We start from the raw sequence: 27,254 nt of genomic DNA, 5'->3' as shown, positions 1-27,254 counted from the left end.
GTGCTTCAGGCTTGCCCTTAATTCAGCTGGTGGTCTTGGAAACACAGTAACATAGTAATATATGAATCTCCTCCCTCTTCACTTTCACCTCAGCCACTGCCTCTCCACCTCTCACCCTTTGTCCTGTATTGAAGATACATCAAGCTCTTTTATGTTTATTATTTCATTTAAAGTTTTCCCTGATGGCTTCTTTTTTCCCACATGCAGTGTATTGTACCCGTTTGCAGAGCAATGATTATTATAAGAACTACAGCTAGAACACAAACTTTAACTGAAAGAGACCATTTTCTGTCATGTGTCAATACCACAGTCTGTCAGCTGTGGTACTGCAGCATTTTTGTTTCCATTACTATGTATAAGAGGATTAGTAAGGAGGAAGTGAGGGTTTGCTTTGCGAGTGCTGGTAGAGAAGTACAGACAAAGTCAGACGGAGGTGCACTGTGTCTTTGTGGATCATAATATGGTGATGAGAGAAACTTGGTTGCTGAATGAGGAAGTCAGGAGTGTCAGAGAAATACGTAGTATGCATAAGGACAGAGAGAAAGTGGTGAGGTGTGCAGCAGGAGCGATGGATGGGTTCACGGTGGAGGTGGAATCACACCAGGGATCTGCTCTGAGCCCCCTTGTTTGTGGTGGTGGTGATGGACGGACTGACAGATGAGGTCCTCCACGAGTCTCCGTGGACTCTTCGTAGATGTCATTGGGATATGTAGTAAGAGTAGAGAATAGACAGAAGAGAACCAGGACAGTTGGAAGAAAGAAAAGAGGAAATGAAGGAATGTGTATGAATGAGAGAAAACATGTGTGACAGCTGCGAGGAGTAGAGTAGACTTATAGTCAAGACCGCCTAAACCAAGACCGGTCTTGAGACCACTTTTAGGAGACCAGCATGGCGTGGGTGAAGACAAGTATTAGAGACAGAATGATGGCAGCAAGCGTAAAAGAGAAGGTTCAGATGGTAGTGAGGCCTGCTATCATGTATAGTTTGGTGAAGGTGACAATAAGACAGGAGGCTGATCTGGAGGTGACAGAGCTGAAGATGTTTGCATGGTGTGACCAGGACAGATAAGGAAACGAGTACATGAGAGGCACAGCTCACTTTGAGCACTTTAGAGCCAAAGTTAGAGAGGGAAGGTTGGGATGCTGGGCATGTGAAGAGGAGGGATAATGGATATGTTTTATGTAATGTTTTCATTTCAAAAGTAACAAATTACCCAGCTATTATATTACTTTAATGAAAGAAACAGTGGACTGAGAAAAGGTGGTGTGTTTGACTTCCCCCTGGTGTACTCTTGAGTCATTTAGCACCAACAGGATGACTTTGCTGAAAGTCATTGAAGAATATGTGAGCAGTTTTCACACATTTAAACCATAAAACATTTATGGTTTAAGACATATTAGTGTTTATAGCAATACAGTTATAAGAACCCCAGAGCGCACAGTGCAGCAGGTAGACTCTGAGAAGCAGGCTACAGAGCGGCATCCTCCCAGTTTAATGAATCTGTTTATTCAAATTCACCCTTGCACAGGCGGTCATGTGGTCGTTAGCCAACGAAAAGCCGGAGAGGAATGTCACAAACAGTTGCCAAAGCAGGAGGTGCAAAGGGTACTACTTCACCTCAAGCAAACTGCATAAATGAAGTTACAAGTCTATATTTATTTAAATACCAAAATAAAAGGCGGACGGGATACGTGTCCGTTACGAGGATGAATTATTATTATTGATATAATCGCATTATTACTGGCTGTTGTAGGAATGAATGGAAGTGACAGCAACACAGACGGAATGGCTGGTTTGGAGGTTGAAGATGAACTATGACTTTATGACGACAACAAAATGGTGAGTAGATGTCGTTTCTCGCTTTTTTTCCTCCCCCGAAAAGAAAATGAGTTGCGCTCCTTTTAAATTTGTTTTGCTATAGTTTGTCTATACGTCTTTCTTTTCTTTTTAAGTTTTAAAGCAGCACTTTTTATGATCGGGCTTCAGTTCTGCTGATAGGCTGTTAAAGCTAAACGCGCCTACTAGTCCTCTGAGGTCTTATTACATTTAATACATATTTATTCTGCGCTTTATGTTATCATTTATTTGACTTTTACTATTATGCCGTATATTTACAGACTCATAATTGACATGAGTTTTATTGAAAAAGAATATTCTGGTCTAAAAGGGACGCACTGTTAACAAGGAAACTACAATAGCAGACACCGATTTTCGGACATGCCACACGGAACATAAACAACTGAAAAGGAACAACAAAACAATCAGACAGTGTATGTAATTGTGATGTGATTGTCCCGACTACAATACATGTTTAGAACACTGTTTGAGATCATCCGTAAATAGCAAAGTTAGGTTGTTGTGAGAGGAAATAACGTTTGCTCTCACTACATGGACTTCAGGTGGGAAATCCTGCAATAAAATACAAAAATAAATAAATTTAAAAAACACACATCTTTTGGATAAAAGATAATGCTGTTTTTGTTGTTGTTGTTGCTGTTTTTTTTTTTTTTTTAAATTTAATCTAATATATTGGATCTTGGGAACCATATAAAAGAGTCAGGAGTTGCATTTAAAATGCAAACTTGCATTGCAAACGAAAGGTTATATATCCTCCAATGTAAGTTTTTTTAAAACATTAAACTCAGAACAAAAAGAAAAAAAAACATTTTATAAGTTCATTGTTATCAGTGTGACTTTATGGTTTATGTCTCTTGTGCACAGTTCAGGGAGATGGAGGACGAGATATGCCTCGGCTGTAAGGTGTCTTTCAGCGCATCATGCGCTGAAGCCCCTGGTTGCCAGTCTGGTCCTGCTGGTTGTGGTGATATATGGTCTGGGCGACAAACTCAGAAACTTTGTGGCTTCCATTTTTATCCCTCAGTATCGCTACCCGTATCCTGTGGCCCTCAGCTTTGCCCAGGTTGGTGTCTGCAACTTTTGGATTTTCTTCTTTTGGACACAACCAAACTCTGATTAGAAAGGATAAGGTCAAAAATACCTTTTTACAAATTAGTATAAATAGTAATTTATATAAGTGAGAAAAAAGGTCATGTGAGGCCACTCAAATGCTTTTTAGTTTACACAAAGCTCTGTTTCTTGACCGCAGGGTATTTGCTTTTGCTTCAATTACAGGTGCATTTATAATAGCTTTGCCAACATCAAGGCAAATAATGAAGTTACATATTGCAAAAGAAAAACGTAGGAAGTTATAACAAACATTCAAATGGTCTTTCAAAATGTAAGCTTAATCATTGGATTGTTGTTAATCATTTGTGCCGTCAGCTGTGGTGGTCAGTGAAATTCTATCAGTAATTGCTGTTTGTGCTAGTTTAAAGGTGAAAGCAGACGTAGAGGGAAGTGACAGAAGGACGTTATTGCTGATAACACGTGTGCAGGATAGATGTTTAACCAAATTATTGCCCAATGAACTCAGATGCAAGTGTGACGCTGTACAAAGGTGGAATTAACTTTTGGGTGTCCAGCTTTGACCTCAACTGCTGATATATAGGAGAGGTGCTATACTGACTAAATGGTCAGTATAGCACAGTATAGTATGGTCCACAAGCTAACATTGCCCGTAACAACTGAAAATGAGTCACAGGACCGGTTGAGTTTAGTCCACGTCTTATCCATATGACCCGCTTTATATGCATTTTGTTTATGAGGTCCTTCAGAAGAATAGTAAATGTGTAGGTATGTTGCAGCATATTTATCATAAATTCAAGAATGCAGAAATCAGGATGTGTTAGTGAAAAGTCAACAGCATATGCTCACACTTCATTAGGTACACCTTGCTAGTACCAGGCTAGACTACCCTTTGCATTCCAGACTTCATTGTTTGTTGGACGGATTCAACAAGGTGCTGGAAACAGTCCTCTGAGATTTTGTTTCATATTGACATGATCACATCGCACATCAATCCTGTTTCACCACATCCTAAAGCTGCTCCGTTGTACTGAGCTCTTATTAACCACCAGCTGAACTAATGAAGTGCCCCCGAGTGTAAAATATTATTGTGCAAAGAATGGCTAATTGTAATGTATTACCCACCCAATAAACTACAGCTGCTTGAGCATGAAATGACATAAGCATTTATTTCACTATTAGTTCATAATGTAATAGTGTTTAATATCTCTACAGTTAACTCATTTACTTGCTAACATGTTCGATAGAAATCCATCACAATATTTACAGGCTCTAAAGTGGCAACATTGAAATGATTAAGTGTGCTGTCAAAAACAGAAATGATGATGATGTTGTACAATATTAATTAAAATATTGATTTTTTTTATTACTTTTTCATTGTTTGACTTTTGCTTAAAATATTATTATTATTTTTTTAAGTAGATGTGAACTCTGTTCCCTTTTGTCAGGACTAGTTCGAAATTATGACCCAAATTGACCCTGCAGGCAATTGCTGATGAAGAGGCACTCACTCAGTCTCAGCTGTAAACGTTACTACCTTTCACACATTCCGGTTTGTGTTAACATGCCTTAGCCACATGAATTGAAGTAAATGTTCAAGTTCAAGTTCAAAATTTATTCGCCACATGCAGTGGCAGGTTACCCTGCAGTGGAATGAACCCGCCCCCCGACCTTACACATACAACACAGACATCACATGGGGATACAAGTCAGAGAACGGTTGCATTACAGAAAAAACACTGAAATGACTGTCATGATATTGATATGGTAACGGTAAAGAGAGTAATTGATGGTATTGTAAAACCACTACAATATATTTTTAATTTGTCTTTCCAGGAAGGGGTTTTTCCACAAAAAATGAAAGTTGCAAAAGTTATTCCTATTTATAAATCAGGTGAAAAGCATTGTTTTACAAATTATAGACCAGTGTCGGTACTCTCCCAGTTTTCTAAGATACTGGAAAAACTATTTCTAAAAAGATTTGATAGCTTTGTGGATAAATATGATTTGTTGGCAAATTGCCAGTATGGGTTTAGAAATAATAGATCAACAGTTTTGGCATTGATGGATTTAATGGAAGAAATAACAGAATGTATGGATAACAAGAAGTATGCACTTGGAGTCTTTCTAGATCTAAAAAAAAGCATTTGATACTGTTGACCACGAAATTCTAAAAATCAAACTGGAAAAATATGGGTTCAGGGGTGTGGTACTGGATTGAATAAACAGCTATGTGATGAATCGACAGCAATATGTACAAATAAATGAGTTTAAATCTAAAATGATGGATATTGAATGTGGTGTACCTCAAGGATCGGTATTAGGTTCGAAAATGTTTATTATGTATATAAATGATATTTGTAAAGTATCGAAGATACTAAAGTTTGTAATTTTTGCAGATGATACCAATATACTTTGTTCAGGTGCGGAATTTCAACAGGTTTTGGAGGTGATCACACAGGAGTTAAAGATATTAAAGAAGTGGTTTGATAGAAACAAATTGTCCTTAAATTTAAATAAAACAAAATTTATGTTATTCGGAAACTATAAGAAAAACATTAACATTGAAATTTGTGTCGATAATATATATCTAGAAAGGGTTAATGCCATAAAATTTCTTGGTGTGATCATTGATCAAAAGGCCTGTTGGAAATCACACATCACTTATGTGAGGGGAAAGTTAGCACGGGGCATTGCTGTCTTGGGGAAAGTAAAACAGTTTCTGGATAGGAAAACATTGTATATGTTATATTGTGCTTTGCTATTACCATACATGAGTTATTGTGTAGAGGTTTGGGGAAATACATATAAAAGTAATATTCAGACTATAATCATAATGCAGAAAAGGGCCATTAGACTAATAAATCAGGAGGGGTATAGGGCTCACACAAATGCACTCTTTATTAGGACGCAAGCTATAAAATTCCAGGATCTGGTGACGTTTAAAACAGTGCAAATAATATATAAGGTAAGGAAAGGGATGCTCCCAATCGAAATAAGTAAATGGTTCTTAGAAAGAGAAGGGAGGTATAATTTTAGAGGGAAGTGGAATTTAAAATTACAAAGAGTAAGAACAACATTGAAAAGGAGTTAAATTCTGGAATGAGTTAAAAGAAGAAATAAAGGTCAGTAGTGATATAAACCAGTTTAAAATAAAACTCAAAAAAGAAATATTAAATAAGTATAAGAATGAAGAAAATGCAATTAACCTAAGACAGCAGTCAAACTCATGTTTATTTTCTTCTGCAAATTAGCAAATCTAAATATAGTTTTAGTTGAACATGTGAAAATATTTTTTTGAGATGTTATGTTCTAAGCTGAAGGCATTGTATACGTTTTTGTTGTTCAAATTTAGATGATGAGGATGTAAACCTGAGGGGGTAGGGCTAAATAAGTATATACTTCTGCCTACTCCTTTTCAAACAACTGTATGGAATGATTTTATGAAATGTTGGTGAATGTATATGTTTGAAATAAAAAAGAACTGAACTGAACTGAACTGAAACGTACACTACAATGGGAAAGGTACAAGAGGAAAAAAAGAGACCTCTACTCATGCCGGGCTACAGGAGGACAGCATGAGAACAGGAAACAAAAAAAAACTCCTCTGCACAGAAAAGCACATAAATGTCCACAGTACAACATTATAGAGCACGTGACCAGCAACAGGGTTGGGTAGGGGATAAGGAGTAATCCCAGGCAACACAGCAGACATCCTGCCACTGCGCCGACTCTCCAGCGCGGGCCCAGACCCGCCTCGTGTTCCCAGGAGGCAACAAGCATTGAAGGCATTGGAAGGGGAAGGGAAATGTGTGAGTGCTTACCAGTGTAAGTGTATGTGTGTGCGTGTCCATAGTTCAGCTGAGACAGTGTCCTTCGCCCTATCAGGCTAAGTAAACAGTCTGCTAGCCAATCCAGGTGGCCTTGCATGGGATGGGAAGAATAGTCATCACACAGTCGTTATCAGGGAGTTTTTGTTCGGTTCCAGCCCCAGCTGGCGCTGTGGTGTCCGCATGTTGATGTTGTCAATTTTCTTTTTATGCGAGCAGCTAAGAAGAGAAGAATTTCAAGCTGTTCTTAACACTCCGACACTGGTCTCTCAATCTCCCGTTGGAGAGCCGCAAGCCTCCCCATGATGGTATCAAACTTCTGTTCCATGGTGTTATCATTCTTTTGATTCTGAGACCCCACAACTGCAGTGAGCCGTTCTGCAATGTGATCCAGCTCAAGGGTCTCATTTTGAGCAGGCCTCTCTTTGATGTATCCCAACATACGCTCAATGGTGTTGTTTTGAGTCTTCACGGCAGCTGTAAGCGTCTCCAAGGTGTTAACCACACTGCGTTCGTTGTGAGAGGTCGCGCCTCGTCCCGTCGCTTCGATTCCAGCGGGCAGCTTTGGGGGGGTTTGAACAGCCGGTTCCGCTCTCTTATTTCTCCGATAAGTCAGGGCCAAGCCAGCTCCAATCAGCAAGAACCCTGTTATCATGGTTCCGAATAGGTAGATATCTTCAGCGTCCTCGATCGACAGTCCCGCCAGGCACATGACCCTCCAGTTCCTATCATTAAAAATGAGTGATTCACATAACCACATGTGGGCTTTTTTAAAGTTAGATAATTGTTTATTTTTTTATATTCTGTCTTTTCAGGTTCTGGTGTCTCTCTTATTCTTAAATCTCCTGCATGCCCTGGATCTGGTGCATCTAAGGAGTTATTCAAGGTCCCTGGGTGAGAGGATGCTGCCGTCTGCTATCTGTAGCAGCATTCAAGCAGTGCTGACCATGTGGGCCAGAGCCAGCAGCTCATCTTCCAACCTCTTCGTCCTCATGGTGCTTCTGCTGCCCCTGGTGACTGTGGCCTTTAGTTTTGCCTTGAAGCTGGCATCCCCACCAGCAAGCCACATCACTGCTCTGACTTTCATCATCAGTGGGACCTCTGTGATCATCACAGGTAAAAGTTTGGATATCAGATGAGGGTTTCACATATTAGAGTAAATGAATCTCTAATTAGTTTTCTCTTTCTGTCTGTCTGCAGCATCTGAGGGTCTCTTAAGTATTGTGCCTCTGGAGTATATATATGGACCTCTGGCTTTAATCCTGCACAGCCTGTCTCTGACTTGGCTTGCTAAAGTGTCTGAGATGGAGCGCAGCCACCCTCCAGATTCCCAAGCCTCTGTTTTTGACATCTACTATACACAGCTGGTGAACCAGAGCTGGGTGTTGGGCCTCCTGTGGTGTCTGCACCCAGAGCGTCCCTGGCATGTGTTGAGTCAGGCCAACTGGCGCAGCCTGCTCTTCCATGGATACCTGCTTGCTATTCTCCTGCTGGGAATGGTGCTGAGCTTCCTGGTCGGTGTAGTGGCTCTTTGTGTCTCACCCCTTGCTGCTGCACTGCTCCACTCAGTGAGGTACATAGTTCAGCCATTTTTTCAGCTTCTGTAAAGGACTAAAAGATTTAGTAGGTCGTCTTGCACTCCACTGACCCTAACCAAAGTGTTATACCTGTAGATACTAGCTTTATTCATCCCTTATCAGTCAATATCCACTCACATTACAAAGTTATAAAAGACAAAATGCAGGCTATGGTGGCACACTAACGATCACCACCTGCACTCATGTATATATCTTTCAACGTAGCACTCTTAATTCTTATTCTCATGTATATATGTTTGGCACTGATCACCACCTGCACTCATGTATATATCTTTCTACGTAGCACTCATAATTCTTATTCTCATGTATATATCTCATGTATATCTCATGCACATATCTTTCTTTCTACATAGCACTTTAATTCTTATTGTTTGCACTGAAGCACCGCAGCAATTTCCTAATGTTGTAAACCTCAACATCTGGCAATAAACCCATTCTGATTCTGATTCTGATATACGGTTAGTAATTATGTGTCATCACAAGTTTTTATCTTATTCTTTTAATATGTTATTAAGACGATACATGCCCTAGCTACTTGTGACTTTCTGCAGCGTGAGCAACATGAGTGCTGTTGCTCGCACTTTCTAAATCAGTGGCACTAATGGAAAATAGTTTACAAGCTAGGTATTTATTAATGAAACAGTTAAGCGTCAGGGGTCAAACATTACAATTTTTCTTTCAGACATGAAGCTGAAGTATTAAGCAACTATCAACAAGCTGAATTTCTCTTATGTACAAATAAACAAACAAAATAAATGTGAATCATTTCCTATTTTATGACAGTAATTTCTGAGAGCTCTTATCAGCGGATGTGCTGAACATCCCTAGAAGTAGTCCTCGTATGACCCTGATAGCTTTCAGAGGAAAAGGGATGACAATGACAGAATGTTGACACAGATAGTTAACATCATAAAACAAGTTAGCAATTTAAATTCGCTTAGTTAACTGAATTAATACTTAACCAGAGACAGACAAAAGTTGCCCTTGAATGAATCTGACTGCAGAGATGCCAGATGAGAAGGGGGTTCACATGTGGAAAGAGCTGAACACTCACTCTAGTGCTGCTGTTCTTTTTGTTGTAATTGAGTATTTCACATTTTTATTAGAAGCCAAATTGCTTCCTAGTCATTCTTGAGCTTTTTGGAAAATGTTTATATGCATCATTTTTTAAAATTACACTTGAATATGCTAAGAAAATGTGAATTATGCTGACAATTTGAATAAAAAATAAGAATGAAAAATGGCTTTATTTAGAAAAATATTTTTTGTAGTAGAACAAAAACCACCATAAGTGCATGCAACAATGACACAAAGCAACAGGTATTAAAAATTTACAGTTAACCTGATAAAAATGCTCATTTGCTGCAAAATCTCACTTTCAGTTAACTGTAATTTCAAACAGATGAATTTAAGTTTTTTTTTTAAATATTAACTTCATCTGTGTTACAAGTAATTTCAGTGCTTCCCTCAAGCACACTGTGTCTGGTGTTTATTTATTTAGCTGCTGGTCTTTCCTGTGCTGTTAACTTCCCACATCTCATTAGGTCAAATGACACATATAAATTATTTGATTCTACTTCCTGCCCTTTATGCGGGATCAGAGTTGGGTGGTAGATGTATGCCCAAGCTCTGCAGCAGATTGGAAGCTGGTCCTGCCAGCCCAGCCTGGGAGCTGAGGGACTCCAGCAAGTTTGTGACCAAATTGACATCCACATCTAAGGGCTCGATCTCCTCCTCTTTCTCCTCCAGTTTGTTATCCCTTGGGAGATCATCTCTGGCAGAAGGGTGAGAGGAGTCGCCGCTTGCTCCTGCCTTGTTGTAATTCTGCAGATACGATAAAGATAGGTTTAGGGTGACACCTGTGTCCTGCGCATATCTTTTGAATAGTTTTTATCTTAGCAAAGGAAGGCGTGTTACGAGAGTTTACCGTTCGCTTGAAGCTTTGTCCTACATTAGTCTTCATCAATTCCTCATCCATTTGGTCCATATATCTTTTGAGACTGTCCAGAGTTTCTGTTCCTTTCATCTCTGCTTGACCACAGAAGCCATCTTCTTTCTCTTCTACCTCCTCCTCATCATCATCATTATCAGAATCATCAAGATCATCTGAATCCAGCTCTTCGTCTTTGCCTCCTAGAAAGAAAGAAAAAAAAAAAGACAAATTCATTAATGATTTTAAAAACAAAATTGTATCAAGTTCATACCACATATTTCACTGTTGGCAAATTACATACCAAGTAGTCTTCCCAGTGCATTGGCCATTGAGTCTGGATCAATATTAAAAGGCTGGGTTGCACTGCTCCTGGAATAGAAATGGAAAAAGACTGTCAGTATGACAATGTAGGCCTAAATAAATTAGGCTTGCAAGAATATACACATACCAATTTACAGCTCAGGGAGACCATTAAGGGAAAACTATGCTCATACTACATCCATATGGATATTAAAATCTGATATATTTTTGGCTAAATATGAACAAAAATCAACAAGATTACAAAGTCACTTAGTCTCACCAGGGCAGTTCTGCACCTTCATGCGAAGACATGGCCTTGAGAAAGTTCTTCATCCCTTGACTGATAGCTACCAGGCTGTAACCAGCTTCCTCTTCCTCTAAGTTGTCCTCCTTCTCCTTTCCCCTCTCCTCTGCATCCCCGGCATGCTGTTTCTGTTTGGTGGAACTCAAGTTTTGGCTGCCAACATCAGCTCTACCCCCACTTCTCTCCTGCAACAGCTGCTCCAAATCCTGAGCTGTGATATCCAGCCAGCTATCACCTGGAGGTTGACAAAGAGAAAAACTAATTATGGGAAATGTCCGTAAGAAAAAAATGGAGAAAATGAGGGAAGCATAACAAAAGGACAGACACTGAAAGAAACTGGCACAAGGCAAAGAATCTTAGGTGGCTGAGATAGACAAAGGCAATGCTCACTTTCTAGCAAGGTCATATAAAAGTTACAATGCTTAACAACTAACATACAAATCTTCCAGAGACAGACAGGTGTTCTTACCCTAGCTAGGAAAATTACACTTAACTGAGGTCTAAATTAAGTATCCCCACATTGTGCCTTCATGGATCACTTGGCAAATGTGACTAATGTCTTTCAGTATTAAGAAAGACAATTATTTACACTCACACATTATTTAAATAAGATTTTGCCAGTTTCTAGACATGATTTTCACTCACTGTCCTCTTGGGGGAGCTGTGACTCATTTTTCTTCATCTCCTCCAAGTTGAATGGTTCGCAGCTGTGCAGCAGCTGGAGAACCTCCTCACCTGGGGACAAAGCACTGAGGCAACACACACACACAAAAGGTTCATTCAAATAGATATCTTAGATGACATTGGCATACATATTCACACTGTGAACAGCTTAAGTCTTTACCTTGATTTTGAGGCAACCGACTGTTTGAAGAAGTTTTCTGCTGATCTTGTAAGTTCTCTGTAACGTGCTGAACCTTCCAGTTCTCCCTGCATTTGACAACAGTGCAAACACATTTTTTAAAAATGCGCTCCAAAGATAAATGCATGAAAGTGCATGCATGAAAAAAAGTGACATACATGGAAGTAGCCATTCCTACTCAAACTCTCCATAAAGCCTTTCCACTGTGGGTTACAACTGACTGGGGCATTAGGCTCTGATGAAGGCAGTCTGCACCTAGAGCACAGGATCTCAAAGCCGTGGGCCTGGGAGTACAGCATGAGCACAAGATTATGACTTTTACATAATAAAACAACCCTGTTATCTGCAGTACAAAGTACGAAGTACAAAGATAGATAATGAATCACCAGCTTCAAGCCAAGCTCATGAGCCTTGTATTGGGAATGAGAACGAGGAGGTAAGGTGAAACCACTCCTCCGGTCTGGGGTGAACTGTTGCTGCTGGAGCTGGGCATACAGGCACCGGGTGAACGTCACCTGAAAATATTTATTCAAGGTTAGGGGAAACAGACGCCCTCCCAAAAAATAAATAAATACAAATCACTAATTACAGTCCTGTACATAAAATAAGCATTTATAAAACAACACAGAACAGTTCTGAACAAAGATATTACCTTTTAAAAAGTACAGATATACATGGATGTATTTACCAAAGTGAGGACTCGTGTATCAGGAGGAAACGTCTTGAAGGTTCGACACGCCTGCAAATCTACTGGATCCCGCAGGTAGAATGCTGAAACTGCAGGTGCAATGAGGTCTGGTCGCTGTGCCAACACAGTGGCAATACCTGCAGGTATGAAGCAGTGGGCACGGTGGAGGCCAGATTTAATCTTCCCTGGATACCTGAGGGGAAAGAAAAAGAATATGTTACAAAACTGCATTCCTCTAGTACACAACAGTGATTCAGCACCCTGTATTCTGATGTTTTAAATAGCCAATATCATGTAGCCAGTGCTCTCCCTGTCTATGCAGCTGGAAACCACAGAATCAGAATGCTCTATTTATCCCTAAGGAAACTATGTAACTGAAATAGGCTGAGTGCCAGTTGACGCATGCAGAGTTACTTTGTCAGTAGTATTTATCATGATGTTGCTTTTGAATACTGAATATTGATTATATGTGGAATCCCTCTTACCCCTCTAGTCTCTTCTTCAGTGCTAAAGAAATCTTGGAGCTTGCCCGACAGACTTCTGGGTGGGTGTAAAGTAGCTCCAGAGCTTGTGCCACACTGGGTACCACATCTTTTGAAAAGCCCACTGAAGTGGATTTAGATGGGCAGGGAAGGATATGCAACTCTCCCTTGTATAGGAAGACCTGAGAAAGAAAAGGAGTGGTTCAAAAAAGCCTACACTTAGCAAAAAATTGGCAGTGTCAAGTAAACAAAATTTAAAAGGGCTGTGCATGTAAGTCTTTACATGTTTTCTTTCAAGCTTGTTCATTCCAGGCTTGGTTTATTCCACTTAAGCATTAACTTTAATCAGGAAAAGTCAAATTGAAAACAAACAAAAATGAGCATGATGATAAGTAATTCTATCCAATTGGGTGCATTGTAAGTCGAGCTTAACACGGAGTCAACATTACAATGAAATGTGCTTAACAAGATGAGGGAAAAAAGTCACCAAGCATCTAAAAATTTAACAAGATTTAAAAAAAAAAATAAACAACACTAAATCAATTTAAATTTAAAATTAAAATACTATTAGAGTCAGAAATAGAATTTTTAAAAGTCATAAATGGATACACATTCTTAAAATTATAGGCGTGCAGTATGCAGCGTTACTACACATGAGAAATTGCGCAGTGACAAGTGTACGCAGTAGTGCCAGTGGGATTATTTAACCTGGCATGCACATTGCATTGCAGTAAAGTGTCAGATCATTTCTGTCCAAACTTGAAGATGACAATGAGATTAACACTTGACCAAACACTTGGTTGATAAGAAAGACTGTTCTTTAATGGGAAACAAGCAGATTAGTTGGTGTGCCAGATGGCTGTGATTCTCGATGATGTCGTGGGCCGTATGCAGGTACAGTTGGAGGTAGATGCCCTTAATAGCTGGAGGGCTCTTGCCAGTCATTCATTACGGAATAAGCCTTTTTCTTTAAGCTCTGAGAGTTGACCGATGAGAAAGTCTTTACAGACAACCATTTTAAGCACTAATTAAAGTTAACATTCCTGTTTTTTTATTTAAAATGAAAATTATTTTGACATACAACCCTTGTGTTGTGAATTGCATTTCAACGTATCAGTAGGGAGGTCTAAAATGAAACTAAAGCTTGCCTGGGGATCAGTTTATAACTGTGTAGTATCCTGTGGGAGGCAGTGAATTATTTGGGCTTAAACATACAGTGCTTCCAGTACTGTCAACTCTGCCATGTCATGTGGAAAACTCACCCTGTTTTCACTTGTGTCTGGATTCAGCCACTTAGGAAGGTAATCTGCTGCTTCAATCAGAAGAAACTCCCCATCATTATCCTCAACTCTGCACATATAAACAATTATTTTGGAAACAAAGACATAAATGACTGGTGAGAATTTTAATAGGGTGTGTTTATTTATTTATTGATACTTTTGTTTTATTATTTTGTGCAAACTCTGCTCTGAGTTTATAAATATTTAGAAACTATGATCAGGATCACCCTTACCTTGCTGCAAGCTCAGGGAAAGCCTCCGTGATTTGCAGCAGGAGATAAACGATAAACCACTCGTCCTCAACATTGTCTCCAAACTGAGTGCTTCCACCAATGTGAGCAGGAATGCCTCCTGTGAATGAGATCCATACACGCCAGCCGTTAGTGTGTGTACCGAGTGTTAACCACGTAAAGACATACAGCATGCTGCTTCCTTTCTGGGGTGCTGAAAAAGCTCTACCTTTCTCAGGGTGATACTTGAGGTTGATTGGCTGATGCTGCCAGATGTACTGTATCAGAAGAGGGGCAACCTTTGCCAAAATCTCCTCTACTAGATGTGTCAGACGTTCCTCAGTCTGCTGTGAAGAAGAGCTGCCTGGCTGGATCAAAAAGAGCTTGTACTGGACCATGTCCTCCTCAATCATTCTCCTCTGCAGAGCTTCCATAGTAGCAGTTTTAAAAGACCTAATGAAAAGATACGACGCTAAAGCGATGTGGAAAGACATATGAAAGGTCGGAAATGTCTGCTTTTATATTATGACTTTAAATTTAGATGGAAATAAAGAGAGGAAATCGTAGGCTTCTAGATAAACTCAACGTTTTACTAGTGATTGTCACGACAACCTCTTGAAAGCTTCATTCGGCCTTACCTTGTCTTGTCTTCCTTTTAAATTGGTTATGTTGTGTTAGTATATTCTGGAGCGGCTCTTATTACGGTTATTCCTAAATACGTTTCTTTCACGCCATCTGTAACTGTTTAGGTCCTACGACGAATTCCAGTCGTCCTCGCCAAACAGATAATAAACAGAGTTCCTACCTTCTGTTTCTGTAGCGGTTTTACCGATTCAAAAAATACTTTACATTACTTTACATAAATGCAAATTACATAATAAGTCTAATTTTCCACTAAATGTGATGAATACACATCTTGCGTTTAGTTAAAATTACAGGACCGGCGAATACATTTTATAAACGCAACTTGCTATTGCAATGAATGCTGGGAATTGAAGTATGCAGCCTTTGGCTTTCTAGAAACATTTAGTTGGCCTGAAATACATTTCCCGCGATCCCTCGGGGCAACAAAGCTGCGTATCCATGACACCCGCGTTATTTTTGTTGTTGGTGGTGATGCTAGCTTTAGCAAAGAATATCCTATGAGCTGGCGATAGCTTGCTCCAATAACGTTAAACACTCATTAAAAAAAATATGTATGTATATATATATACATATATATATAGCAAGAGAAACGTAATTAATAGTGAACTTCTGGGCTACCTAATATGCTCATTTAGTAAACCAAGTATTATTTTATGAGGGAATGTGGAAATTGTATGATGCTATTTGTGCCTTTTTTAATAATCTGGCCACCCTCGTACCAGTAGCTAGCTTAGTTTTTTTGGACGTAGCTTAGCTGCAGCCGTTAAGAAACAGCGTCTCTATCCAGAGTATCTGCGGGCTAATATTAGAGGAAATGTCAGAGCTCCATCTGAACCGTTCCCTGAGCGTCCTGGAAGTGGAGGCGAGGAGGAGAGGAGAGGGTTTGAGCATATAAAACGGAGGCAAAGGAGAATGATTTCACGATACAACCGGAGACCTGTATCGCACAAACTCGAGATGTGAGTAGCTGACATAATTTCTTTATTTTTTCCCTTCCCTAACGGTTATTGAATGCTGCTATTATTCAGTGGAGGGGGGTTTGATGATTGACTGTTAACCTACACTAGTGACAGAAAGAGTAAAAATGATTATTTGTGTTGATCGATGTGGCGATATTCCAGCTTGCCCGTGGTCTATTTTAGACAGATGCAATGTGAACATGGCAATCAGCTCAGTTGATTGTCACATTTTTATTTCATACCACCCACTCTATTTATTTTCTCTCCAGAGAAAGCTGTCAAGCCATAAGAATGAAATGTAGACATTTATTTAATGAGATTGAGTCAATAAGAGATACAAAACCAACACTATGGGCAGATACAATGGAATCAAGTGTAATCACAGTGTAATGTTTAAAAAACACATAATCTCCAGCTGTTTTCACTGGTGTCTGTTTTCTTCATGTCATCTTGTCATATTACAGTGCAGCAAAAAAATAGACAAATATGAGTAAATATTAAACAAAGATTTAGATTTCAACTAAACGTGAAATACAGTTTTTAAATGATTTCATTTATTTGGGGGGGGGGGAAGCTATCCAAACCTACCTGCCCCTGTGTGAAAAAGTCTTTGCCCTCCTTTGTTATGCCATAAATTAACCACATTGTTTGGAAAGCTGTGTTCAATTTCACTAGCCACACCCAGGCTTGATTACTGCCAGACCTGTTGAATTAAGAAATAATTTAAGTAAGTGGGTGAAAAGATCTCAAAAGATCTCAAAAAGCAACACACTGAGCCACAATCTACATAAACTCAAAAACAGCTGAGAAACAAATTCACTGGATTTTTTTTTATTCTGGAAATGGTGACAAAGCCATTTCTAAGGCTTTTGGAAAACTGCAGGCCTCGTATGTCTCAATTAAGATCAGTGATCATCATTCAGCAACAACAACAAAAAAAGAAAATGGGCAAAAATGGCATGCAGGGGAGAGTTCAATGGCAAAACCCACTGCTGACCAGAAAGAAACAAAGCCTCATCTCGTTTGCCAGAAAACATCTTGGTGATCCCTTCATGAAGACTTTTGAGAAAAGAATCTTTGGACTGATGAGACAAAAGTTGAATGTTGTACAAGGTTTATGTCCTGTTTTATCTGGTGTAAAACTAACTCAGCATTTCATAAAAAGAACTGCCAGCAACATTCAAACATGGTGGTGGTAGTATGATGGTCCGGGGCTGCTTTACTGCCCCAGGACCTAGATGAAGCATAATTGATGGAAATATGAATTCTGCAGCAGAACAATAATTCGAAACACACCAGCAAATGCATTCTGAATGGAGGTGACAAATTAAGGTTTTACAGTGCCCTAGTCAAAGTCTGAACTTAAATCTGATTGAGATGCTTTGGCATGACCTTTCATGCTCAAAAAACCACCAGTGTGGCTGAGTTATGACAATTCTACACAGATGAGTGGGCCAAAATTCTTCCCTAGTGAATTTTAAGCATTGCCTGTTATCGCAAACACAAACTCTAAATTGCAGTTCTTGCTGCCAAGGGTGGCAAAGCCAGTTATTAGGTTTAGGAGCAATTATTTTTTTTACCCATACATCCATTTAAAAACTCAATGTTGTATTTACCAGAGTTATTTTTGTCGAATCTTAACATTTGACTGATGATCTGAATCAGCCATTAGGAAGGATGGCAAATAGTTTTCACAGCACTGTATATGTGCCATAAGTTCATCAGTGACTATAATAGGGACTCTACATCTGATTCCTTTAGATCCATCGTAATCTGCTTTGACCTTATCATTCCCTTTTATAAAGGCCGTGTTTCTCATTGCAAAAATAATTTTAATAAGACTCATGGTAATGGAGCTTTTGCACACCTTCGTTGCATGCATGCTTTTTTCTATTGTATTTCAACACAGTGTTCAGATTCAGACTTGGTAGTTGGAGCTGACATATTAATATCCTTCCCTAGCATCCCAAAATGCAATTGCACACTCTTTTGTTGATTGCTTTTTCACTGAATGCTCTAAATCTGTCTTTATTGCAGTCGTGGGTTGTCTCGAAGCAGCCTTGACCACCATCCTCTTCCAGAAGAAGCAGACGACAACCAAACCCCTCCGTGCTACCTCCATGACCTGCAGGAAGCTGCTTCTGCGCACAGCAGGTAACTGAGTCCTGGTCATTCTGCAGAAGGACTCACACGCCAGGCTTGTTACAGTATTGTATTGAAATCTGTGTGAGAACAAAGACAGTGGTACTTAAGAAACTCTGTGCTCAAATAAGTGCCTAGAGTATGTTACAAAATGACTGCAGAGTAGTCAAGCCTTGCTTCTTGGCTGTTATGTAAGCAGACAAACCTAAGCAACACCAGAATAAGGCTGAAATAAAACAGCCTGCAACCAGTCACACATACACACATTCTCATGCTTGTGTATTTTGTAATGTTACACCATCTTGAGCAGACAACTGATTCTCAGGGCTCTTGCTATGTGACACCCAGAAGCAGTGGATTAATTCATATCACATTGCCTCCTTCAGATGCGCAGTTAAAAGAATAAAATATGAGGCAGCCTGTTAGAATATTCAATTGCCTTGACATTTGGCCTACACTTTCCACCTTGATAATATCAGCAGCTGACACCAGTTCGATTCCCTCAGCGGAGTAACAGAGGCTTATTTTTCAGATTATACAAGTTGTTGGTTTCTTCCGTTTCTTCTGGTACAAGAAAAACTGATGAAAAGAGAAATCGCGTGTTGAAAAGGAAGAACGAGTGCTAGAAACACAGGACACTTCATATAGGGCATTTGGTTCTTCACATTGATTTTACAGCCAGGCTACATAACGGTTTTGTCTTTGTGCTTAGCTCAGAGACATCTGCTGCTTCAGGCCACTCTCAGTGTCCCACTGTCATCTCAGTAGACTCCAGCCAGTCCTGGTTAGGTATTCACAGCTCCACGGGTACTGGCATCTCCACCGAGAGGAGCTCTGTTTTCTCCTGGGGCTACGATGTAAGTCTGCTCACGAGAAAACTGTTGATGCCAGCCTGACTCTGTCTGTAAAACAAAGGATGTACACACTGTGCACACTAAAACACTAGATATGTTGATTTTCTTCTTTTTTTTCTGTTGTCTTATTATAGACACAAACACATTGCTGCAGTCCTGTGTTAGATTTTCATTTAATCACTAACATTTGCCTCTTTTTCACAAATTTGTGGAAACATTTAGAAGAAGACAGATGAACACAGTATTTATATAGTATAGTGGATGTTTGTTTGTACACACAAAGTCTGATTCTGCTTGACCAAGCTGTTTCTACAAAACTTTTTTAGGACTCAATGATTTATTTAGTTTCTTTGTCCTCAAGTTGCTTCTGAGAAGCAAAAACTCTCAGTTAAGAGACATCTTTTAAATATACATCGTTCTCCGCCCTGACCTTTTTTTTATGACATGAACAACTTGACACTTGAATGCACCTCAAGAGAGTAGGAGCTAATTATCATGCACGTTGTTGCTTGCATTGAATAGCGATATGTTGCCAGTAAGTAAAATGTGGGGAGTTTTAGTCGTGAAGAATAACTCTCTTTCCTGTGTTCCTGTTTCCGTCCCATAGGAGTTTGACAAGGCGGCATCACGGCAGGTGCAGCAAATGTTTGAGGAGATCGACAAAGATCTTTATGAGGGAAGAGGCAGTGGGGGAGGGATACTCCAGGGGCTCCAGGATGAATGTCAGCAGTGGGCCACACGTTTCCCTCATCTTCGGTATTTCAGAATCAGAATCAGAATCAGAATCAGAATACTTTATTGATCCCTGGGGGAAATTATTTTTTGTTACAGTGCTCCATTTTAAACCAACATTAAGACAAGACAGACAATACGCTAACTAAGAATAGTACAATATATACATATATATACATACATAAGTCACTTATAAATAAATATTTGGAAAATCCGCCGTCTCCTATCATCTGCCAGCCCTTTTTTTAAATTCCCAATGAAATGGGGCAGCAGTGGGATCAAAGACTAATTCTGATTGTGGAGAAAAACCTGTGAAGGTGTTCCATTCTTCTACAGAATCACACTTGTTTTACATATTCATTGTGTGTGTGTGTCACTCAGTATCCTGGGGACTCAGCTGCTGTGTCCCAGTGATGAAGGCTTCCAGTGGTATACTACCTCAGGGAAAGGCAGCGCTTCCAGCAGGCTGTCAGCGGGCAAAGAAAGCAGCGTTAAACCCCAGGAGAAAGACAGGGAAGGAACAGAGTAAGTCTCAAAGTCTCAACTCTGCACTGAGTCGATACATAAGGTTAGAGATCACCTCCTCTCTGGAGGGGAGAGGGAGGGGAAACAGGAGGACAAAGGAGGGGGGAACAACTAAGCTGTAGTGCCTCTGCACCTCACTGTACAATACCTTGTGCAATACTTTTTGTAAATAGTCAACAGTGCAATAGACTCAATACTTGAAATGTGCAATTCACTTATATTTTTATTTTTTATTCCTATTTATTCTATTTATCCCCTTTGTATATTTTATTTATATTTGTCTCTGTATTTATATATATGTGTGTGTGTGTGTGTGTGTGTGTGTGTGTGTGTGTGTGTGTGTGTGTGTGTGTGTGTGTGTGTGTGTGTGTGTGTGTGTGTGTATATATATATATAACAGTTCTGTAACTGTAACTTTGGTCGTTGCTGTGCTTTTTTTGGAAGTCGAATTTCCCAGAGGAACCCACCCGAGGGATTAATAAAGTTCTATCTTATCTTATCTTATCTCTTATCTGTTGCATCTCTCTCAGATATACGAAGATATCTCTGCGTGTGAGTGGTATCTCACCATCTGATCTAGCGTTATCTTGGAGGGTGGAGTTTAGATAGTATCTTAGGCTGTTATGTTTGATTTGTGTCCACATAATTATGGCTGATATGTTATCGCTTTTATCATTCTTGGCTGAAGGAATGTCAGACGTTACTCAGAACAGCCTGTCACTGCCGCTTAAAATGGACATTATACTTTGTTTTATCAGTCAGTCTTCAGTTTATACTCTGAAACAGCAGAGACAAGAATTATCAGCCATTACTGTCAATAAACTCTGTTAACACTAACTAACTATGGAACAGTTTACAGCAGTTATGTATGTTCAAAGCCCAAAAGAGCCATATCTTGCTTTATTATTTAAAGAAAAACTGCAATGCCTCTGTCTGTCTGTCTTGAGTGGATGTTGGCTGTCCAGATTACTCCTGTTTTTGCATCAATTATAGAGGAGTCCTGGCTGACTCTGGTTTTGTGACCTAGATCCTCTGGCTTTTTAATTAATAATCTGAGCCAAAGTCATGGTGGGTATCATGGTTCTGAGAAAATGATGCTTTGACTCACACTTTTAACTGATAGACTAGTAGGAATTAGGCTGCTCTGCTATCTAACTAGTTTTTCCGTAAATCGAGTTGATATAAAAGAGATTAGATTAAGCCTGTTTGTACATATTAAAATTATGTTAATTCTACTTTTCAAGATGTGGTTGTCTGCTGAATTTGAGGGATTTAGTTTTTATGGAAATGACCTTGTTTAACTAAGTCTCGTCTTCTCTTGGTGGGGGTAAGGTTGAATGTGCAGGGCCGGAGAGCACATCTGATCAGATCCAATTCACCAGACTTGGACGCTCAGCCTGGTACCTCCAGCGGCATTGGCAGCCATAACAAGAATAGAGTGACTGAACTAGAGGGTCAGATGGAGGAATATCTTGCTTTTGATAGCACAGACTTGTAAGTTACTCTGTTTTCAGAATTGCTGTTTATGTGTTGTTCATTTTCTTATAAGATCCTATTTCTGCAGGGAGGATGACCAGTGGGAACAGGATTGCTCCGAGTCGAGTCGGAGGCATAAATGTCTGCCCCCAGTCTCACCATACCGGTGTCGCCGCCACGCTGTTCTCGATCTGCTGTTTGATGATGTGTGGCGGCAGCTCATTGGCTGCATGAAAGAGCTGGTTCAACGCCACTGGGAATGCTGCACTTCACGTAGGCTGAATTTGACTGGTTTGCATGCGTTAGGCTGAACTCTAATTAACAAATCGACATTCTTATGCACAGCAGTTTTAAATTTGTCATTGGCAGATGATGAAAATATTTCTGGGAACTTGAGCCCCGTGCAGCAAGATTTCCAGAATCCCTTTATGCTGCTCTCCACGCTGCCCACGATGCTGCCCAAACTTGGCCAGAGCCGGGTGCCCCCACTCACAGCTGGCATGCAGTTCCAGGTCAGTGGTCTGAGGAGTAATGGGAGGAACCGGGGTGCGTCTAAGGGAGTTCAGACTGTGGGCCTCGTTTCACTTTCATGACTATCAGGAGGGTCAAAATTTAATTTTTTTTTCCTTTTAGTAGATGCCATCAAACTAAGTGACTATGTTATAATAGAAGAACATAAATAGTTATAGATTTCCTTTGTATATTTAAAAAAGTGTCGCTATTATGTGGCGCCTTTTTCACTTTAATAATGACAATGTAGTAATTGAAAAGAAGTCATTTGAATTGGCAAGTTTAGTCTTATAGAGTTAATGAATACATTTTTTGTATGGATTGAGGTAAGACTCATTTTACCTAGAGTCATATGTGTCTCCTCCAGAGTTCACACTTAATTATTACCTCTGCCTGTTGCTCTTCACTCTTTCAGCGCTTCCAGTTCATTAACTGTTTTCTTTTCTTCCCTCTTCACTTTCCACTCTTCACCATGCCAATGTATTTTGTCTTATTTCATCTCTTTTGGTCATTCTTTTTTATTTTTTTATCCATTTTTCTTCTGTTCTTATTACCCTCTTTCTAACTTACACTTCTTCCTTCCTTTCCTTTCTATCCACTGTCTCTTTCTTTGGACATGTCCTCTTCTACTCTCACTTAAAGAACACAAAGTCAAGGGGCTCAAAGCACAAGTCCAGGCGGAAATCCAAAAAGCAGAAAAGGCCTTCCAGTGTATGTAACTCCCTCACTTAGAGCCAAAATGGTGGCGTGCTGTGTGCATGCCGTCCACAGCGGCTCATTATCTTTACCTCTAGATTAAACGTGTTTGTGACTGTTGATTAACACTGAAGCGTCGCCATCTGTTTATCTTTTTCATTACCTGCAACTTACTTTAAACGTGTACAAGTTTAACTGTAGTTAGAGCCTTCCTTTTTTAGGAGAGTGCTGGAATGTATTATTTTGCTACTTATTGTTTTTGTTGCATTTTTAGTGTTATGACTGTTGTCTTTTTGGTGCCATAGCAAATATGGGGCCCTCCTTACATCACTGCATGACGAATAACCATTTCTTGGCAATTTTTCTGCACTATACATATGGAAATAACTAGCCCTATTAGCCTCTTCTTATATTATGTGTTTTGTCCCCTCCTATCTCCCTCCCCTCCTTGACCCCTTAATCATTTCCATCTTTTACTTTTCATCCCATCTGTCTCATTACTATCTGTCACTCATCTCACACCAAACCCCAGGCTGGAAGAGTCCCTGTAGGAGCAGCCGCGACTCAGCACAACCTGAACGACCTCATCGTGATCCACAGCATCCCCCTTCAGCAGAGGAACCTGGGTGTGCCGGATAGAAGCCAGTATGATCACATATTACTGTCTTAACCTGTGAGCAGTGGCTTTAAAAAAAAACGAAAAAACTAAAAACAAACAGGGAAATTAATTTTAGCACAATTCTGAATTCTAATATGTGATTTAAATCTTTAACTCAGAGAAAAGAGACAAAGATATCTTGCAGTTTTCCATTTACTGAAAAACACATTTTGCAGAACAAGAGGTACAGAGCATCATTCATGCAGTGTTTTTGTCCCTGGTCCTAACACCTTGTTTGGCAGAGTCCTCAGCCAGTTGGCTGGTTGCAAACAGACTATTCATCGAACGTGTTTTGCTCTCTTTCCTTCCCACTCAGGGAGCCAGAAGAGCGTGCGTCTCACAGACCGGGATCTAGCGCGGTCCCCTCCAACAAACCTCGCCCTCGCCGACCCCTGGAGCAGAGCTCTTCCTCGCTGTCCCGCCCAGCACAATCAGCCCGACGCAGGAACCCTCCTCCCCGAACCCTCCTGCCTCTTGTTCCCAATCCGAGTCAGTCGAGCGCAGTGGGATCCATGGATGAGTTCATCCGCGGGACACGTCTGTGAGTTTTAACATCACGAGAACCCACCCCAGTTCCTACATTGCTCCCTTTTTCTCTCCTCATTCCCTCCTACACTCTGTGAAGTTTTGCAGATGTAGAGAGAACTTGCCTTTAGAACAGACTCCATTTCAGCTTATGGCTGTGGCAGTGCCACATGCAGGACTCAGCCTGTTGTCAGATGTTGTCGGGTAGTGAGCTTCCACACTGATTGACTAGTGCTTGATTGTTCATGTATAACTATTGTGCAGCATATGAAGAAGCACCCAGTATGTTGGAAAATCAGAGTGTAAACTGCTCTCTGGGATGTCAGACTGATTTCAGTTTAGTTCTGTCTGACACATATTTGTGGCTGCTTTCAACAAACTTGATTTTAGAATAGAATAGAATAGAATTCAACTTTATTGTGATTGCACATGTCACAAGTCCAAGGCAACGAAATGCAGTCTATGTGCATCTAGACAATAAATAGCCGTGCACATAGGGCCCAGAAAAGGTAAATTAAACTTTAGGCCTTTATCCTCTCTTCTATTATGGGTTTAACAGTAACCCCTCTGAAATCTCTTTAAAAAAAGGGGAGCTATTAATGAAGCATGGATAAAATGACAAAACTGTCTTCATCCACACATCCACAGACCCACAGCCAGTGACCAACTGAACTCTCCACCATTGCCTCTAAGCAGAAACACACTCCTTCCGCCCATTAGCACCGGAGACCCAGACTCATCTTACTCAGGGCAGCCATCTAAAACTGCACAGGTACAGGCACTCTCACCAAGTAGATAATTAAGTAATGTGCCAGTAAACCTAGAGAGAGTGTTTTATGAATGTAGATAAAGCCAGACAGTCAACTTTGTGCCCTTTTCTCTTTTTCTTTTTTAAAATATCCCTCCAGCGCCAGAAGGGCCCATCTAGCCGTGCCCACAGTGCTATAAATGACAAAGCTGGCAGCTCAGTTCCGAGGGATCGCCACCACCTACTGGACGTTTTCTCTCGCCCCAACACAACCCACACTTACAGGGTGAGATGCTGGTTAATCATCAGAGAAAATACAGTCATTTCATTTCTGACTCCATAGAGAAGCTGTCCTGTAATGTTTTTTTATTTTCCAGTAATTAGATTGTAGATCGGGTCACAATGGCATCAGTAACTCTATATTATTCGCTGGTATGGTTAACATTCTGAATTGTAAGCATGCTTGACGCCTCACTTTGCTTTCAGTCAGATACTCCATACCGTCGATCCTTCACAGTATTGGACAACATTGGGCAGGGGCGGCCAGGCAGAGCCTCTGTGGGCACAGGTCAGAAATTCAGCCTGAATATTTGAAAAGAAACCATTAAAAATTTTGATGTGATGCACTGCCCTGGTTACCGAACGCCACTCTGTAAGACTATATCTGCCTCTTCGACTACTCATGTTCAAAATATGTTCATTTAAAGTTAAATAAAAGTTGATTTTATTGTTTAAAAAAGGCTAATACACTTCTGTATGTATGCAATCCCATTCATTTCACTGCTACTTTTAGCTCTGTTCTATTCATTCGTCCTTTACTGTTCTTCTAGTTAAGTTTTAGCTAAGCAGTATTGTTATCATACTGCTTGTTATAGCGGACTCAGTGTGTGGATATACTTCAATAAAACAATCATTTTTATTTGCTCTCATAGTTCATAACCTTCAACAGTTCATCCTGGGGTAAAGTGAATCACTGATACTGTGAGCTAACACTCCTGCTTTTCTCGGCCCGTTTCCTGTTTTGAACATGCACTTTAAGGCGCGTTTCGTAGCACATCGCCTAATAACTTATGCATTCATTTATTCCTTCATTGCACCAGACTCCCTTGGAATCGGTGTGACGGGCATCAGTCTTGGCATCAGCAGCTCGTCTTTTTTGGACTCATTTTCCCACCACCCCTTGGGGCACTCGCCCATCAAAGACGAAGAGGAGCCAGACCCGCAAGCCCCTGTCCCAGGTCAGTAGATTAAAGTGGCTGATGAAACTCTTTCATACTCGGGCCTCAGAACTGAACTATAAATGCGGGAGATTGAAGCAGCAAGTACGGTTTTAAGGTTGTTTATTAACTTAAAATTATTATAATTTTTTTTAAATTCTTCCTCTCAGCTCCACTGGTGCCTGCGTCAGTCCCGTCTCGGTCTCACACCCGAGGAGGCATCTCATCCAGAGCCAGCAGACCTGGCTTGTAGTTTGCCTCTAAACTCCAGACTTTTGAGCCACTCATCTTTATTAAAGTGCAACAAAGTGCAATGCTCTGCAGCATCCGTGCCCACTGAACTGTTTTGTTTTACAGAAGTAGCAGGTTCTTTTTTTCATATTATGCTGCTTTTGTAATATTTTTGTTAAAACCCTATTTTTGTACTTCAAAAATCAGCTTATGAGGCTGCCAAACAGAAATAATTATTAACAATAACTCCATCTTCATGTACAGTATGAGCTGCATATTTAGACCTTAGTTCATGTATGATGTAACTATGTATATATCTATTTATATGTGAACGTACTGTATATTATCCTCTGTGCTGCGTTGTTGTACCAGGAACCCACTATGCAGGGAATAACACATTCATCCCGACAGGATTACAGAGGATAAAAAGCACTTTTTTTTTCCTCTCTGAAGCTAAATCAGAGAGTTTGGTACTGTATCTTTTATAGGGACACGACAAGCATTTATCCATAGCCTCTTTGCATATCATCGTACACAGGAAGGAAAACAAAAAGACGAGCTTATTTTAAATCACGAGAGGGGCTGTGGGTTTTAAACTGCATGACACGACAGCAAAAGGAACATAAGAGGCAGTGATATAAAACTTTATTTGTAAATAGCTTGTCACGTATGTACAAAACATTTTACGGGATGTAACGTTTTTAAATCTAAGCTAAGCCAAGCGGGGGTGCTTTGACAGGTAACATCAGGGTTACTGCAAAAAGGTAAATTTATATGTATTCAGGATCATTTATCAGACAGCCATGCCACAAAGCTTGAAAAAAAGTCAACAATTTTCTGCAATGCATTTTCTTTTAACCTGTTTTGTAAAAATAAATAAATAAACAACGCTGTGAAGCAATG

General features: G+C 40.0%; 3 protein-coding genes across 6 annotated transcripts; 2 read left to right on the top strand and 1 right to left on the bottom strand.

The window, feature by feature from the left end:
* The first annotated feature begins 1,584 nt into the window (after window positions 1–1,584).
* si:ch211-248a14.8 (uncharacterized) lies at window positions 1,585–8,806 on the top strand. The gene is made up of 4 exons (XM_004551468.5): window positions 1,585–1,840; window positions 2,723–2,921; window positions 7,572–7,872; window positions 7,957–8,806. The coding sequence occupies exons 1-4, from the start codon at window positions 1,761–1,763 to the stop codon at window positions 8,361–8,363; spliced, it is 987 nt and encodes a 328-aa protein (XP_004551525.2). The 5' UTR covers window positions 1,585–1,760; the 3' UTR covers window positions 8,364–8,806.
* Window positions 8,807–9,582: 776 nt separating this feature from the next.
* Window positions 9,583–15,355, bottom strand: ecd (ecdysoneless homolog (Drosophila)). Of its 2 annotated transcripts, none has more exons than XM_004551470.5 (14): window positions 15,072–15,355; window positions 14,663–14,905; window positions 14,437–14,554; window positions 14,186–14,273; window positions 12,927–13,105; window positions 12,442–12,634; window positions 12,140–12,268; window positions 11,912–12,037; window positions 11,736–11,821; window positions 11,537–11,640; window positions 10,868–11,126; window positions 10,589–10,656; window positions 10,282–10,487; window positions 9,583–10,178 (listed from the first exon to the last, which is right to left on the bottom strand). In XM_004551470.5, exons 2-14 carry the CDS (start codon window positions 14,865–14,867, stop codon window positions 9,942–9,944), a joined length of 1,998 nt encoding a protein of 665 aa, XP_004551527.3. In that variant the 5' UTR covers window positions 14,868–14,905; window positions 15,072–15,355; the 3' UTR covers window positions 9,583–9,941. The 2 variants fall into 2 exon arrangements, with proteins under 2 accessions (XP_004551527.3, XP_004551526.3); XM_004551469.5 differs by having other exon boundaries at window positions 14,663–14,886.
* A 189-nt stretch (window positions 15,356–15,544) lies between these two features.
* fam149b1 (family with sequence similarity 149 member B1) lies at window positions 15,545–27,252 on the top strand. 3 transcript variants are annotated; one of them, XM_012919284.4, is made up of 16 exons: window positions 15,545–16,037; window positions 18,075–18,191; window positions 18,892–19,036; window positions 19,641–19,789; window positions 20,147–20,290; window positions 21,623–21,784; window positions 21,855–22,039; window positions 22,136–22,278; window positions 22,919–22,987; window positions 23,505–23,617; window positions 23,947–24,171; window positions 24,852–24,927; window positions 25,064–25,189; window positions 25,390–25,471; window positions 26,004–26,141; window positions 26,291–27,252. In XM_012919284.4, exons 1-16 carry the CDS (start codon window positions 15,991–15,993, stop codon window positions 26,371–26,373), a joined length of 2,004 nt encoding a protein of 667 aa, XP_012774738.2. In that variant the 5' UTR covers window positions 15,545–15,990; the 3' UTR covers window positions 26,374–27,252. The 3 variants fall into 3 exon arrangements, with proteins under 3 accessions (XP_012774738.2, XP_012774737.2, XP_012774739.2); XM_012919283.4 differs by having other exon boundaries at window positions 24,804–24,927; XM_012919285.4 differs by lacking the exon at window positions 22,919–22,987 and having other exon boundaries at window positions 24,804–24,927.
* The last annotated feature ends 2 nt before the right edge of the window (window positions 27,253–27,254 follow it).

This window comes from Maylandia zebra, linkage group LG13, assembly GCF_041146795.1.
Source record: "Maylandia zebra isolate NMK-2024a linkage group LG13, Mzebra_GT3a, whole genome shotgun sequence".
NCBI lineage: Eukaryota > Metazoa > Chordata > Actinopteri > Cichliformes > Cichlidae > Maylandia > Maylandia zebra.
Note: the sequence above shows the minus strand (reverse complement) of the source record. Positions and strands in the feature narration are given on the sequence as shown.